General features: G+C 39.5%; 1 protein-coding gene across 2 annotated transcripts in view; it reads right to left on the bottom strand.

Annotated features, from left to right (window-relative positions):
• The window catches only part of LOC108513927 (acyl-coenzyme A synthetase ACSM2B, mitochondrial), a 39,192-nt gene that overhangs the window by 13,694 nt on the left and 8,927 nt on the right, over positions 1-16,571 (bottom strand). For both annotated transcript variants that reach the window (XM_017849898.1, XM_017849904.1), the window contains exons 2-6: positions 14,785-14,969; positions 9,650-9,860; positions 5,619-5,826; positions 3,838-3,981; positions 2,197-2,350 (exon numbers count right to left, since the gene is read on the bottom strand). In XM_017849898.1, the coding sequence (XP_017705387.1) occupies positions 2,197-2,350; positions 3,838-3,981; positions 5,619-5,826; positions 9,650-9,860; positions 14,785-14,961 (894 nt within the window). In that variant the 5' untranslated portion in view covers positions 14,962-14,969. The remainder of the gene's footprint in view (positions 1-2,196; positions 2,351-3,837; positions 3,982-5,618; positions 5,827-9,649; positions 9,861-14,784; positions 14,970-16,571) is intronic.

The raw sequence follows: 16,571 nt of genomic DNA, 5'->3' as shown, positions 1-16,571 counted from the left end.
CAAGTTCTTATTTGCAGAGGAAGCTTTTAGGTACTGGCACTAGGCATTAGAGAGAATAGGTTGTAAATGGGTTGTTTTTTTTTTTTAATCAGACTTAAAGTCTGTATTGATGTTAATACCAGAGAGGTATAATGAGGCGTGTCCCACTCTCACTTCCTGTCATGGCCTGAAACAGTCTCTCAGGTTAAATTTTTAAAAGAGCCCTGGCTGAGGAGGAAGGTCATGCAGATGGTTGGGGGTGGTGGGACCTTAGGATTTTATTTTTGGTTTACAAGTTTCATCATGAGTTTTGAAGGGCACAAATATTCAAACCATGGCAATGGTTTAAGCAAAATGTCTAGAAAAAATGACAAATGTGAATATCATGCAATCATTTCCTTCAGATGCTCTTGGTAAACAGATATAAGCTATAAAAATGATGCCACATTCCTTATTGCTTTGCCTTACTAGAAGCTCAACTTGCAACTACATACTCATTTGCTATATTTCTCCTTAATTTCCTTAGTCTTTCCCCCCTACACCTCCAACTTACATTTTCCTAATGGACTTTATAATTTTGCTTCTGTTTTCTTTTTTTTTTTTTTGATGATGAAACTTAGTAAGAGCCAGTTCAAATCCTTTTGGGAAGGACACAGAGTAAGAATTTCTTTAAAACAGAGAATGACAGTATCATTTGAAGATAATTTCCTAAGAAAATTCAGACCACACCTGACTTTTTGACTTTTGAAGATGTCATCTATGCCTTAGCTTGAATCTTTGTTGCAGCCAAATAGATGTCTGGATGGGCCATCAGAGATCTGGGGGCATGGCAGGGAAATAACCCAATCCCTCTATCATAGAGTCCAACATAGGGTGTATCTTTGTAAGCAAAGTGAGGTCATTTTTATTGCTTTGTTGCTACAGGATAATGCATAGCTGCAGTTTGTGGGTCTTACGTAATGGCTGTACCATCAAGTTCTATAGGAAAAATTTCCATTTATTCTTCTGAGTTGCTTCTAGAAAATCATCTTAAATTGGAAATAACCCAATGTTCATTAACAATAGGATGGGAGAAATTTTTGATAGATTCACAGAATGGAATACTACGCAGCCAGTTAAAGAACAAACATCTGATACACGCAATACGTGGACTAATCTCACAGAGAATATTTTGAGTAAAAGAAGCCAAATGCAAAAGATTATATATAATGTGGTTCCATTTACATGAAATGCAAGAAGAGATAAAATTAATCTATGGTGATAGAGATCAAACGAATGATTAAGTTATGGGGTGTAGACACTGTCAGAGAAGGCGTACGAACACCTGCAGTGGTAGGAATGTTTCATGTCTTGATCTAGTGGTGTTTACATGGGTGTCTGATAGTAAAGCTCCAACTCTCAACTTGATGGTATTTGGAGGCGGGGCTTTTAGGGGTAATTATACAAGGTAATGAAACAGGTGCCCCAATGGTAGCATGAATGTCTTTATTTTTAAAAAGGAAGAGATACCAGCACTGTCTTTCTCAACCATGTGAGAAGAGAGCAATAAGGCAGCCATAACAAGCCAGAAAGAGGGCCTCCCCAGGAATCCAATTATGCTGGCACCCTGATCTCAGACTTACAGCCTCCAGAGCTATAATAAGTAAATATCTGTTATTTAAGCCACCTAGACTATGGTATTTTATTATAGTAGCCCAAGCTGACTGAGACAGTATCTTAACATAGGTAAATTATTTTCAAACTGTACACTTAGGATAGTGGCACTCTATGTACTTTACCTTCAGTTTGTATTTTATGCTGCAAATAAAAAAGGAAATGAAATGTGCGCGCGCACACACACACACACACACACACACACACACGAGGGAGATGGCATCCTCTCCAATACTCCAGCTTTCCCTTTTACATGTGGTTCATCAGCATCTATCTGATAGGTGACACCAGCAGACGAGCCCATTGCAGTTGTTGAGTGAACAAATGACCTACAATGTCTTTCTCCTGAACATACTGCTTTCATCTATATATGTGTCTGTCTCCTTCCCCAGAACATGAGCTCCATGAGGTCAGCGATCATTTCCATCTTGCTTACTGAACACTGTTCACCACATGGCAGGGGTTTAGCAAAAATTAAATAAGTTGAAACAAACTACAACAAATTGAAGTGTGCAAACCTCGGGCTCACTCTGAATAACTGGTGCAAACAGGATCCTCTCTTACCTTTAGAATAATCAGTGGGTCAAATGTTGGCAAGAGATGAACAAATGTGCATGCTCCCAATGCCCAAGTTTCCAAAAGTGAGGTTATAATGTTCAGTATCCAACCTGTGTCTGATATGGTCCACATTACATCAGAGCCTTGCAGGCCTGTCCAACTGAAAACACAGACAAAACACATGTACATATAGGTGGGTGCATGCTGACCTTAGGATGTGTGGGACACTAAGGTGTAGGGGAGGAAAGAGAGGTGTGTGCGCAGAGGTGTGTGTGTATCTGCCTGCAGGTTTATAGGCATATGTCTAAGTATAAGTAGGAAGGGGGAAGAAAAGTTGTTCTATCCACACATCCTGCATCAACAGGAGATGAATGTTCAGAAGGTGGGACCCCAGTTGACATGACTTAATATATAATTGGGTCTCATTCTCATTTTACCTCCAAAACTTAGTACAGTTTGTGGCATGCATGTGGTAACCACCCAGGAAAATTTTACTAACACAAGGCATCTGCATGACAAATATCTGACAGATGCCTTGTCAAGTTCAAGTTTGGCTGAATAGAACTTTGCTTCTCTTTTCTTCAAGTACTGCAAATTGCCCGTACAGCTGATGGTCTTGCACTAAGTAAACTTGTCAGTTTTCTCTCTTCATGGAAGAATAAAAGATTTAGACCTTTCTTAAAGCAAGAATGATTTAGGCTAGACATGAACAACTTCCTTGTGACTGGGAACTGCCATAGTGTATCTTCTTTCCTGAAGATGATTAATGCTTTCAGCTCTGTAGGGAAATTAGGTCATAGTATAAGACTTCTCTAAGTCTCACTTTATATCTGTGAAAAATGAGATCACTACCAAATTTTTTGGGGGAAGGGGAATTTCATATTTTAGTTACATTTAAGTAATTTATCCCCTAACTTTTAGAAACTGCGTTTTACTGCAGCTCTTCTATTGTATAATTTTTATTAACTTATTTAATTTGCTGTCATTGTGGTCTCATAGATGGAACATTTACACTTTCCATTTTTTGCATTATTATATTTTCCCATTCTAATAATAAAATTAACATGGAAGGAGGGATCTACTAAAAAAATTCTGATGATTTATAGATATCATTGTGTGAAGACCTTGGCACAGTGTTTCATGATTCCACAAATGGGATTAATGTAGCAGTGGAAAAAAAAAAGCCCAACTATGAGGTCTGTGACCCAGAAATCCTGAGATCTTTGTTCGAAAATTTATCCAATTATATCTTCCACTTCAATCAATTTGCAAAGTAATTTGCCACTGACAAAAACTGCCCTCTTGGAACGTGGACAGTATCAAAGCAAATTGCCAGCACCCCAAACAACAACATAGAGATCAGTCTGGGGAAATGCACGTAAGCCTTTTGCTAATTATTCACCCTGCTAGGCACATGGCTCAACACCTGGAAGAAGTTTTGAGACCCTGTGTTATCTAAAAGATGTGTCCCATTGGAGATCACTGGATACCCAGCATGTGAAGCCATGTCCTCTTTAGCTTTCCTTCTGAATTTTCTTTCTCAGAACCACAAGGTGGTAGCCCAGCCCAGGAGCACTGAATTTGAACTCAGAAAAGTCTTCATGCCTCGTCATACAATTCTCTGTAGAGAGAAAGAGCTCAGCTTACCCAGCATCTATCTTGGCCTTGAGGCCCAGGCTTGAGTGGGAATGTTCTGCCATCTTGGGAAGACCACTGGTCCCACTAGTGAAGTAGATGGCAACTGGTTCATGGCTTCCAGTCTCCACGCATCGATGAGTGGTGGATGCCTCGCTGACAGAGACAGAGATTGTCATTTTCTCACATCTAGCCTCGACACCAGATATCACAGTGACCCATCTTTTCCCACCACCCACTGTGCTGAAAAAGGCAAGCTGATCGAACCACCTCAGAAGAGAGGCTGATGAGTGATTAATATCATGGGAGTCTGAGTCAATCAGAGTTGGGTTTGAAAACCACTCAAGTTTGGCACTTTGTTATCAATGCAACCCTAAAGTAGTTATTTAACTTCCCTGTGTCTCACTTTATATCTGCAGAAAGTGAGATCAAGTCTAATAGAGTTACTGAGAAAGTTAACTCTACCACCAAAGAAATGAGCAACTTTCTTAGCAAGAACTCAATAAATGCTAATCTAATTGTTGTGAAGAGCGCTGGCATGACACCAAGTGGATGGGAGGTGTGGAATTATTATGAGTTTTCCAAGTACTTTCTTGGCACTCTCTTCTATTCCCTGGAAGCACCTACACATCTCTTGGACATCTCCAGTGTCCTGATTTTGAGCCTTTAAAAGCAGGCATTGGCCGGGCATGGTGGCTCACACCTGTAATCCTAGCACTTCGGGAGGCCGAGACAGGCGAATCACAAGGTCAGGAGATCGAGATCATCCTGGCTAACACGGTGAAATCCCATCTATACTAAAAATACAAAAAATTAGCCGGGCATGGTGGTGGGCGCCTGTAGTCCCAGCTACTCAGGAGACTGAGGCAGGAGAATGGCATGAACCCGGGAGGCGTAGCTTGCAGTGAGCTGAGATCATGCTACTGCACTCTAGCTGGGCAACAGAGTGAGAGTCCATCTAAAAAAAAAAAAAAAAAAAAGCAGGCATCATGTTATTTATTTCTATGACATCTACCTTAAAGACTATGGCATTAGAAAGGAAAAGCTGAAGTTATCCCTTCAAGTTTCCAATCATATGTGCCCCTAATAGAGGGATTTCAGACATGTGACAGAGAAAATCATTAATCCAGCCAATCATGCTATCAACTTTTGGAAGGACACACGGAGAGACCTCTGCCCTTCATTCACCTCTCTTAGAGATACAGAAGGTGGGAAGAAGAGTCTAGAAACTCGGTGTATCAGCCATCTCTTGGGTTTTCCCTCATGACCTTGGCCTCACCCGTGATTTGAGTCATAGTTCCAGTGAATAGTTCTGGGTGGGTTTCAACCCACTTGGTGTTAACACCATGTTGTTTCCAGTGTGCACCACAAGTGATTCACTTTGTGCCCCATAGTTTCTCTGTTTTACCATAGCATGGAACTCTGAGCCACTCTTTATGCATGAGTGTGCAGCCCAGCGTGTGGAGGCCGTAACATCCCCAGGACAACCCTCAACCTGTGGGGGTCAGATGCTGATGGGTCAATGCTTTTCAGTCCTTTAGAGGACAATCCTGGGAGGCATTATATGTGCTGCTCAGAAGGTCCAGGCAGATCAAGCCCCATTTAGTCTTTGCAATGACTTGAAAAAGAAGAAAACAAAAAACCCTTGCATTAGCTTTTATTTCTTCCCAGCTTCACTATTCCTAGTCCCATGCTCTGCTTCCTGCACCTCCTCAATAAAGCACCTGCACCTAAGTGCTTGGCTCTGTTTCCAGTTTTAGTTAAAACCCAGGCTGAGACACGTAGATACTCACTTTAATAGTTTCTTGAAGTTCAGCCACCCATCCGAGCTTTTCTCAGACACCAGTAACTTAATTCTCAGAGAAGGGCATTTAGATGCCACTGTGTCCACTTCTTGGATGACTTCATCCCCAGCAACGATAGCCTTGGCCTTAGACATCTGCAACCTATACAGTATGTCGGTGGATTTCATCTGGATGGTTCCAGGCATAAAGACGAGACCTAAAGAAGCCAACAGTTTAGAGAATTGGAAAGGATGGTTTTCTTTGTCCGTAGAGAAGCCTGATATAAACATCAAGCAGGGAGAAAGTGTGGAAGGAGAGGATGGGGAAGTAATGACCAATGGAGAGTGTCAACAAAAAAGAGGACTAAGAAATAGGGAGTGAATTTAACCTAGGATTCCCTGCATTGTCAGAGTCTTAAGGGCCCTACTGAGACAAAGAAAAGAAATTGAATTGCTAATATCACACTTTTGACAGTCTAAGACACATACAATTCTCCTCACCCATTCTCACCCCTCAAAAAAAATTTTCTACAGGAGTTTGCTGTATTCAAAACTCTTATATGATAACTAAAGAATCATGAAGAAAGGCACTAGGAATTATCCATGGTCTTGAAACACCAATAGCTCTAGGTCCTGGCTATTTCTTTCAACCCTGGGACACTAAACGCATTTTTCTTAGATGAGAGTACCTGCAGTTTTACATATACATGTACACACAAAGTATAGTTGTATATATTTATTGGGTACAAAGTAGTATTATAATTTTTGAAGACAATGTGAGATGATTAAATTAAGCAAATTAACATATCCATCACCTCAAGTATTTAACATTTTTTTGTGATGAGAATATTAGAAATTTTTGCTCTTAATGATACTGAAATTTATAGTACTCAATTATTAGCTATATTTAGCATGCTGTACAATTTATCTTTAAAAATTAGACTTATTCCTTGCACATAACTGAGGTTTTATACCCCATGATTATCAGCTTCCTAAATTCTTGTTCTTCGTTACTATCTTAATGAGACTCCTTTGATTTTTAAAATCTTCTGTAGAATAACTAGACTTAGGGTCAGGCATGGTGGCTCATGCCTGTAATCCTAGCACTAGCACTTTGGGAGGCCAAGGAAGGTGAATTATTAGAGGTCAAGAGTTCAAGACCAGCCTGGTCAACGTGGCGAAACCCCAGCTTTACTAAAAATACAAAAATTATCTGGGCTTGGTGGCACACGCCTGTAATCCCAGCTACTCTGGAGGCTGAGGCAGAAGGATTGCTTGAACCTGGGAGGCAAAGGTTGCAGTGAGCCAAAATCGCACCACTGCACTCCAGGCTGGACTACAGAGGGCGACTCCATCAAAAAAAAAAAAAAAGAAAGAAAAGAAAGAAAGAAAAAGAAAGAAAGGAAGAAAGGAAGAAAGAAAAGGAAAGAAAAGAAAGAAAAGAAAAACTACACAGGTTTCATTTTTTATGAAGCTTAAACCACATGCCCCTCCTGTTAAATAGCTTTTAATCTTAGCTCACTTTCTTCCCACTCTCAACACTTTGGGATTCTCACTGCACACCTGTAAATATCCTCGAATGTTTCTCTACCACGGTGGTCATATTGAGTCAGACACAGAACAATCGACACAACTTTTCCTCTGGGTTCTCCTTTCCGTCTGGCTATAATTTCAGTATGTCACCTTTCTTTCTGACTTGTTCTCTCTTTCTATGGGCTTCCAAGTTCCTGCAGTTGGTTTGGTTGCCTCTGATAGTTTCTAATTCCTGGCTGCATTTGTGTCTTTCTCTTTACCCACTCTTATGCTCAGCCCATTGTCCTCAGAATATGGGGTGGTTGGGAATTTTTAGTTGGGGTTAGGCTGTGTGCAAACAGAGGTGGAAAAGGCAGTTTGTGAAGGAGGTTGCTGGAGTTTCTTGAGGTTCTTTTTTATACCACTGTACTTCTCATCCTTTTAATGTAAAAGTTGATGATTCTCAAATTTCTGTCTCCACCTCAGATTTTAGACCCTTAAATTCAACTTGTCATCACTTCTGGAGCATCACATGGACATCCCGGACTCAACATGCCCAAATTGAACTTGTCATCTTTTCCTAACACACCCATATCTCTTTCTATATCTGTGTTCTTCATTCCAGTGAAAAACAGCACCATCCACCCACTTGCTGAAATGTCTGTGACTTCTCTCTCTCTCCCTCGCGTCTTCCTTGAAAAACCCTGTTATTAGTTCCCCTCAATTGCCTGTTAAATCCACTTATCTCCATCTCTACTACCTCGACCAAATTGAAGCCATCACCATTCCTTCACCTCTTATTGGAGATTTCCAATCCCACTATTGCCTTCTTCATCCCATTCCCTATTGAACATCCAGTATGACCATCCAGAGGATGATCATGTCACTCAATGCATCAATGGTTGAGTGTCACTCAATCCATCAATCATTTCCCATTCACCACTGGATAAATGTCTACAACTCTTACTATGGCCCACAAGGCACTGCCAATTTAGCACCTGGCCACCTTTACATGTTCATTCTATTGCCAGTACTTTCTTTTTATGGCCTGGACTTTAGGCACACAGATATCCTTTTAGATTCTTTTGTAATTTTCAAGCTTCCCTCCCCTGTGACTTTGAAAATGCCTTTGCAAAAATTATGACACTGAGGGAAATCTGACATAGCTGACTTCATCTTGTTTCCAACCCCACAAGCTATCTGTCTTTGCTCATTCCTGGACATAGTTCAAGCTAACTATGGGAGGAATCCAGCTTTAACTTTAAAATAAAAATGATAATAGCTCCTTCCTGAAACTAACTACCTCCATGCTTGGAGACTGAAACTGCCTTTGGAAAAATAACAAATTGGTCACAAGGCTAGAATTATAGTTCAGGAGTCATGGGGCCAGAGGTCACAAGATTTGTAACCTCCCCAATTTCTCCTATAGATTACATCACTATGGTAAAACCTAAGAGTGATGTTTGAGGTGTTCTTCAGACCTTGCATTCTGATGGACCCGCTTGTACTGCCCAGACCAGTAACTGATACCAAGAAACTAACTCAACCAGTTCTGTGATCTCTAAGAAGTTGACTCAATACAAGAAGACAGCTTGAACCCATGCTTTCATCCCCAGCCAAACCTATCAGCATTTCCTATTCCCTAGCCCCCTGCATGCCAAAGCATCCTTGAAAAACTCTGGTCTCTGATTTCCTGGGGAGGGGGATTTGAGAAACATCCTCCATCCTTCAGCTTGGCTGTCTATGCAATTATTAAACTCTTCTCTACTGCAACTCCTACTGTTTTCAGTGTTTGGCTTTTCTGGGCAGAAATCATCAGATGATTACATCTTCACATATGCTGTTCCCTTTGCTTGGCACAACCCTCTCTATCTCTTGGCAAAATCCTACTCATCCTGCAGATCTCAGCTCAAATATCACTTCCCTGGAGACTTTGTTACTCCTCATATTGGTTAATTCAAGTCTTCTTTTAGACCAGTATTGGCAAACTTTTTCTGCAAAGGGCCAAATAGTAAAGATTTTAGGTTTTATGGATCAGACACTCTCTTGTTCCAACTACTCAAGTTGCCACTATAGTGCAAATGCAGCCACATATAATATGGAAACAGGTGGGCATAGCTGTGTTACAATAAAACTTCATTTACTAAAACAAGCTGTGGGCAGGATTTGGCCTGCAGGTCACAGTCTGCCAAATTTGTTTTTATAGATTTTAATAGAATTCTCATGCCACTTATCATAATTCTGATTAAATACTTCTATGTGCAATTAATAGTTCCAGAGCTTTCTCCAAAGGTCTGTAAGTCCCATGAATATGTAAATTATGTCGTTGTAGTTGTTCACTCTGCATAAGTGCTTGGCACATAGTTTGCTTAAATAAGTGGAAGAAGGGAGATGTCTTTTTTCATATGAGAGAGGACAGCATGCTCCAAGGAGGGGACTTCTTTTGGGAGAGAGAGGTGGCTGCATTTCTCTGCTATCAGTTTTCTTCACAAGGAAGACAGTTCTCTGTCAAGGTAGTCAGTTACTAACCTGCTCGAATGCAGCCCAGGATCACCAGCCACCACTCAGGCACTCGGGGCAGCACCACTGCCACACGGTCCCCACGCTGCAAGCCACAGGCTCCCGAGAGGACGTTGGCTGCCTGCTGGCTGATTTCATTCAATTCTCTGAAATTCCATATCAATTCCTTCCCCTTCCCATTCACCCACCACAGGGCTGGGGTTGGGGGTCGCTTGCCAGCCTGAAGAAAGAGAAGCCCTGTTGATTAGGGGGCACTGGTACACAAGCAGGTAGGATAAATTCCAAGTCTTGGGATTGCCAAGTTGGTGCTTAGTAAGCTTTCTTATCTCAGCACCTCCATAAAGTCTTAAAAAGTATTGAAAACCCTAAAGAGTTGTTATTTATGTGAGTTATATCTATCAATATCTACCATAGTAGATATTGAAACAGAATTTTTATAAACGCATGCTTTCAGAAATAATAGTAATAAACCCATTATATATTAGCATGCATAATTTTTTATAATGATAAAGTATACTTTTCAAAATGAAAAAATAATGAGGAAAGTGGCATTATTTTATTTATGTATTGCATCTATTTATTCTGCAATTTCCTTTAATGTTTTAGGAGAATAACATTGGATCCTCTCATCTGCTTCTGTATTCACTCTGTTGTGAGTACCAACATGTACCTTCTGGAAAATGCTATTGTATACTCATGAAAGAATTAGAATAAAAAGGCAAATATCGCTTTAGGTTTATTTATATATTTATCTCTATTTACTTATTTTTTTAATTTTGTGGTAAAAATACATATAACATAACATTTCCAATTTTAACTATTTTTAAGTGTATGGTTCAGTGGCATTAAGTACATTCTCATTGTTATGCAACAATCACCACCATCCATCTCCAGAACTTTTTCATCATCCAAAATGAAAACTCTGTCCCCATCACACAATCACCCCTCATCCTCTCTCCCCTTCGGCCCTGATAAACACCATTCTACCTTCTGTCTCTATGAATCTGACTATTCTAGATACATGATATTGCTTGAATATTTGTCCTCTCCAAGTCTCATGTTGAAATGCAATCCCCAATGTCAGAGGTGGGGCTTGGTGGGAGGTGATTGGATCATGGGGGCAGGTCCCTCATGAATGGCTTAGCACCATTCCCTTGGTGATAAATGAGTTTACATAAGACCTGGTTGTTTGAAAGTGAGTGGCACCTTCTCATTCTCTGTCTTGCTCCTGATCTTGCCCTTTGTTGTGCCTGCTCTTCCTTCATCTTCCACCATGATTGTAAATTTCTTGAGGCCCTCATCAGAAGCAGATGCCAGCACCATGCTTCCTGTACACTGTGCAGAACTTTGGGCCAATTAAATTTCTTTTCTTTATAAATTACCTAGTCTCAGGTAGTCCTTTACAACAACACAAGAACAGTCTGATACAGAAAACTGGTACCAGAAGTGGGATATTGCTATAAAGATACCTGATGATGTAGAAGTAACTCTGGAACTGGTCATGGGAAGAAATTGAAGAGTTTGGAGGGCTTAGAAGAAGACAGAAAGATGAAGAAAAGTTTGGAACATCTTAGACACCGGTTAAATAGTTGTGACCAAAATGCTGATAAAATTATGGACAGTGAAATCCAGGTTGACCAGATTTCAGATGGAAATAAGGAACTTTTAGGGAACTGAAGCAAAGGTCCCCCTTCCTATACTTTAGCAAAGAACTTGTCTGCATTGTATTCATAGCCTAGTGATCTGTGGAAGTTTTAACTTAAGAGCAATGACTTAGGGAATCTGACAGAAGAGATTTTTAATCAACAAAGCATTCAAGATTTGACCTGAATGTTTGATGAATAGATAAATAATTTTGAATATACATAACAATGGAATATTATTTCAGCCTTAAAAAGGAAGGAAATTCTGACTTATGTTACAATATGGATAAACCTTGAAGACATGCTAAGGGAAATAAGCCAGATACAAAAGAACAAATACTGTATGATTTCATTTATATAAGGTACTATATTAGGCTGTTCTTGCATTGCTATAAAGGAATATCTGACACTAGGTCATTTATAAAGAAAAAAGTTTAATTGGCTCACAGTTATACCGGGTGTACAGGAAGCATGGTGCTGACATCTGCTTCTGGTGAGGGCCTCAGGAAGATTACAATCATGGAACAAGGTGAACGGGGAGCAGGTGCATCACACGGCAAGATCAGGAGCAAGAGAAAGAGAGCATAGGGAAGTACCACATTTGTTTAAACAACAAGATCTCTCATGAACTCATGCATAGCCAAGGGGATGGTGCTAAGTCATTGGTGTTGGACTTGCCCCTATGATCCATATGCCTTCCACCAGGCCCTACTTCCAACTCTGTGGATTACATTTCAACATGAGATTTGGAGAAAACAAATATCCAAACTATATCACTTTGCTCCTGCCCTTCCAATTCTCGTGTCCTTCTCACATTGAAAAATATAATAAGATATTTTAAAGAGATTTTTTGTCTATTTGTTAATAAGTATTTGGGCTGTTTAACCTTCCAACTACTGTGAATAAAGCTACTGTGAACATGAGTGTACACATATTTCTCAGAGACCCTGATTTTAAGCTTTTTTGGTGTATGCCCAGAGTTGGAATTGCTGAATGGTAATCCTATTTTTTAATTTTTTGAGAAAATGTCATATTGCTTTCCATAATAGCTGTAACATTTTACATACCCATCATGATGCACAAGGGTTCTATTTTCTCTGTTTTATTGTAAAATAGACTCTTCGCATATGCCCTAAAAGGTCTCATGGATCCCCAGGGGTTCTCAGTTTGAGACTAATGATGCAAAATCAAAGAGAAAACATGTTGGCAATTTTATTAGATATTTCAAAATTTGGCTCCATCAGAGTTATACTACCTTGTAGTAACACACGAGAGTGCCTGTTTCTTCACAGCCTTGCCAACAGAGTTGTTAAACCTTTGTATTTTGTTCTCGCTCATTCCTGGGCATAGACCAAACTAACTATGGGAGGAATTTAGTTTATAATTTAACTTTAAAGCAACATTGACAATAGTCTCTTCCTGAAACCAACTCCCTTCTTGTTCGGGGACCTAAACCCCTTTGTGAAATTAATGCAATTCCACGGCATTTAGAATTATGGCAGATGATAGGGACCTCAATTCTGCTAAGCTATAAGCATAGTTAAGCAATAACCAGCTGTTGTTCCCTAGCTTGCTTACTGCTTAGGAGTCATGTAACCAGAAGCCACACTTTGTAACTTCACTAATGGCTCCTGTAGATAACATCACTATTGTAAAATCTAAGACTGGCCTTTGAGATATTTTTCAGACATTTGCATTCCAGAAAATATAGTGACACTACCTAGACCCATGACTCTATAGCAAGGAACTGACTTCACCTGTCCTGTGACTGCCTTACCCAGAAACAGACTCAGCACTTGAAGACATTTCTCACATCTCTATAATTTCATTCCCAACCAATCAGTAGCACCCATTCCTTAGCCCCCTGCCCACCAAATTGTCTTTTGATAACCCTAGTCTCTGAGCTCTCAAAGGGGCGGATTTGAGAAATATCTCCCATCCTTCCACTAAGAGGTCTTGTGATAATTAAACTATTTTTCTGAAAGAAAAAAAAATCTTTTGTATTTGACTAACAAGATAGGTGCAAAAATGTTATTTCAGTAAAATTTTCAGTTGCTTTACTCTTTTTATGAGGGAGGGTGATAATTTTTTTATGTTTAATGGCCATTTGAGTTCACTTTTTTGTGAACTATCTGTTCATATACTTTGCCCAGTTTTATAACGAGTTGCACCCTTTTATTCTTGGTTTCTACAAGCTCATTTCATGTTATTAACTTTTTTGCTGTCATATGAGTTGAATATTTTCCCCACAGTTGTCATTAGTCATTTATTTTGCTAACGGTGTTATCTGTGAATGGATAAATTTTTTGATGTTTATATAGCAAGTTTACTTTTACAGATTCAGAATGGTGAGTCATGGTAGTAAGGGCCTTCCTCAATATTTAAAGGGCCTTTCTCATATTTAAAGGAAGTATAACTTTAAAAAAATCCAGAAATCTAAATTTTTGTTTGAAAATTTTCAATTTTAAAATGTTAATCTTATGTTTTTTTTTTAAAGAGTACCCACACCTAGGGCCGTCTTCAGTCTAGAGGCAAGGCATTTGCAATCTCTACACTAAGACTGTTTCATAGTGTTGGGAACTTAGGACATCATGTCATAATCATGACTGTTTTTGAGCACCAATGTATTAAGCCCATGCTGGTAGCTCCACCCCTTCCCCTACCCCTAGCCAGAATAAATCCTTCCATCCTACAGAAAGAGTCACAGGACTTCAGATGAAGGCAATTGATGGATCAGTAGTGAATGGATTAAAATTCTAGAAGCTCAGGGCTGGGAAGGAAAATCAGAAATTTCTTCAACTTTTTATTTCTTGGATGTCTCATATTGAAGCCCTTTTGGTAATTGTTGCCTCATAACTATCTTACTTGCACACCTGTATTGACAGGGACACGTGACCTAACTTTCTGGGAAGACTCAGTCTTTGATCAGTGCTGATTTGCCTCCCACTTTTTTGAGAGACAGGATCTCACTCTGTGGAGTGTGGTGGTGTGATCACAGTTCACTGCAGCCTCCAACTCCTGGGCTCAAGCAATCTTCCCACCTCAACCTCCTGAGTAGCTAGGACTGCAGGTATGCACCACCATGCCTGGCTAATTTTGTTTTAAAATTTTTGGTTGAAACAGAGTCTTCCTGTGTTGTCCAGGCTTAATTTGCTGTTATTAGATTCAAACCCACCTCTTCTACGACCCCAGACCACTAGTCCTCATTTCACCCTGGGAGGTCACAACAGAGCATGCACAGTCTACATACAGTGTAAACAAACTGTGTGTTGGCTGTCGGGGAGTTACCAGGTTGCCACGCTCCTATGCCCTTCTTCCTTCCAAGCTCATGCAGTCTCTCTCCCATACCATACTGCCTTCATGGAAGATAAGTGTTTTGTCCATAGCGTATTACAGTGTCTTACATGTAATAAGTACTTAACAAATATTGACTGAATTAATGGATGAATTTTAAAAGTCAACCGAATTGTCTCACTTTGTGCCTCTTTTCCACCCCATTACCTTCTCCATGTCAGCCCAGTGATCCAACACATCACTAGCAAAGTTAAACTTGGCCGGCACTTCCTGGTGGCCCCACGGCACGGACACCAGTTGCCTAGTATTAATGTAGACAGTGCGGCTGGACATCTGAGTACCCCACAGGGTGCAAAGTCCCTGAACTTTTCGCAGCCAATGCATCTTCAGACCTGTAAAAGAAAGAAGGGACACAGGTGAGAGCTTCTTTAACAGATTGCTCTACTGATCATCAGCAGCTTCAGGAGATTCATCCCAACCTTATAGGATTCTTTCCAGGAATTAATTTGCTGTGGTTATGAGTAAATTGCACTCCGCATCTGTTTCAGTCTCCTTGTGGGGTGCTGTTTTCTAAAGGCACAAGATGATACAGACCCAATCCTAGATCCTATGTCTTCAACACTTCTGACAGTTTTGTGAACACCCAATTCCATATAATAAATCCCCTTGTGCTAAAATACAGTAGATTGGATTGTTGTTCCCAGAAATTCACTCCCTTCCTATTCTAGGATTATAAATCCCCATTCATTTTTATGTGACTTCCCAGTGCATTCAGGAGGAAGAATATGTATCCACCTCTCATTGACTTTGGCTTGCTCATGAAATATGCTTTGGTCAATGAGATGTGTCTGGGATTGTATGGTTCATCAGAAACTCACATTTCTCCCCTCTGCCTGAGACTTGCATAACCCAGCTCATGCTGTACTTTCAGACTGGGACTCAGAACAACAAGAAATGTGGAGTTGAGCTGAGCCTAGCATGGCCACTAGCAACACACAGACCCATGGGGGAAAATATGTATGACCAAAAGCTACTAAGATGTATAGCGTGTTTGTTACTGTAGCAAATGCTATCTAATACAAGTAGCATTCTTTTCTTTAAATTGAATCTGGACTGATACATCCTAAATCCCAGATCCTATGCATCTAGTGTGCAGGACCGAATGCAATCACTTTGGAAATTATAGCTGTCATAATTTTTGTTTCTATATAAGTTCTTTATTGGTGACTTGTGACATTTTTGTGCACCCATCACCCGAGGAGTATACACTTAACACTTACAGTATACACTTAACAGTATACATTTAACCCACTTTGTACCCTTTTATCCCTCACCTCCTTCCCAGCATTTCCCCCAAGTCACCAAAGTTCATTGTATCATTCTCATGCCTTTGCAATCTATAGCTTTAGCTCCCACTTATGGGTGAGAACATATGATGTTTTGTTTTCCATTCCTGAGTTACTTCATTTTGAACAATGGTCTCCAATCCCATCCAGATTGCTGCAAATGCCATTAAGTCATTCCTTTTTATGGCTGAGTAGTATTTCATTATATATATACACACTATATATGATATATATATTATATATACTATGTATGCATTATATATAGTATATATGAAATATGAAAAATTCTATTTTATACATATTTACATTTTATACAGTATATATTATATGGATATTATATATATTGCCACATGCCTGTGCCTTTCTTCCTTCTAAGCTCATACTGTCTCTCTCCCATACCATACTGCCTTCACGGTAGATGATATATATATTTTATATATATATATATATAAATCCATAAGCTTGGAATGAAGAAAGGCACAGGAGTGTGGCAATATAGATATATATATATATATAATATACATACTATGTTACATATAATATATGGATATTATATATACTTATATATATTATGTAAAATATAATGTAATATATACTATAATATATAATATATCCATATGGTATATTATAAATATGTTATATATAATA

Source organism: Rhinopithecus bieti, unplaced genomic scaffold (genome assembly GCF_001698545.2).
Source record: "Rhinopithecus bieti isolate Rb0 unplaced genomic scaffold, ASM169854v2 scaffold_1918, whole genome shotgun sequence".
Lineage (NCBI taxonomy): Eukaryota > Metazoa > Chordata > Mammalia > Primates > Cercopithecidae > Rhinopithecus > Rhinopithecus bieti.
The sequence above is the reverse complement of the archived record's forward strand: the minus strand, read 5'-3'. Positions and strand labels throughout refer to the sequence as shown.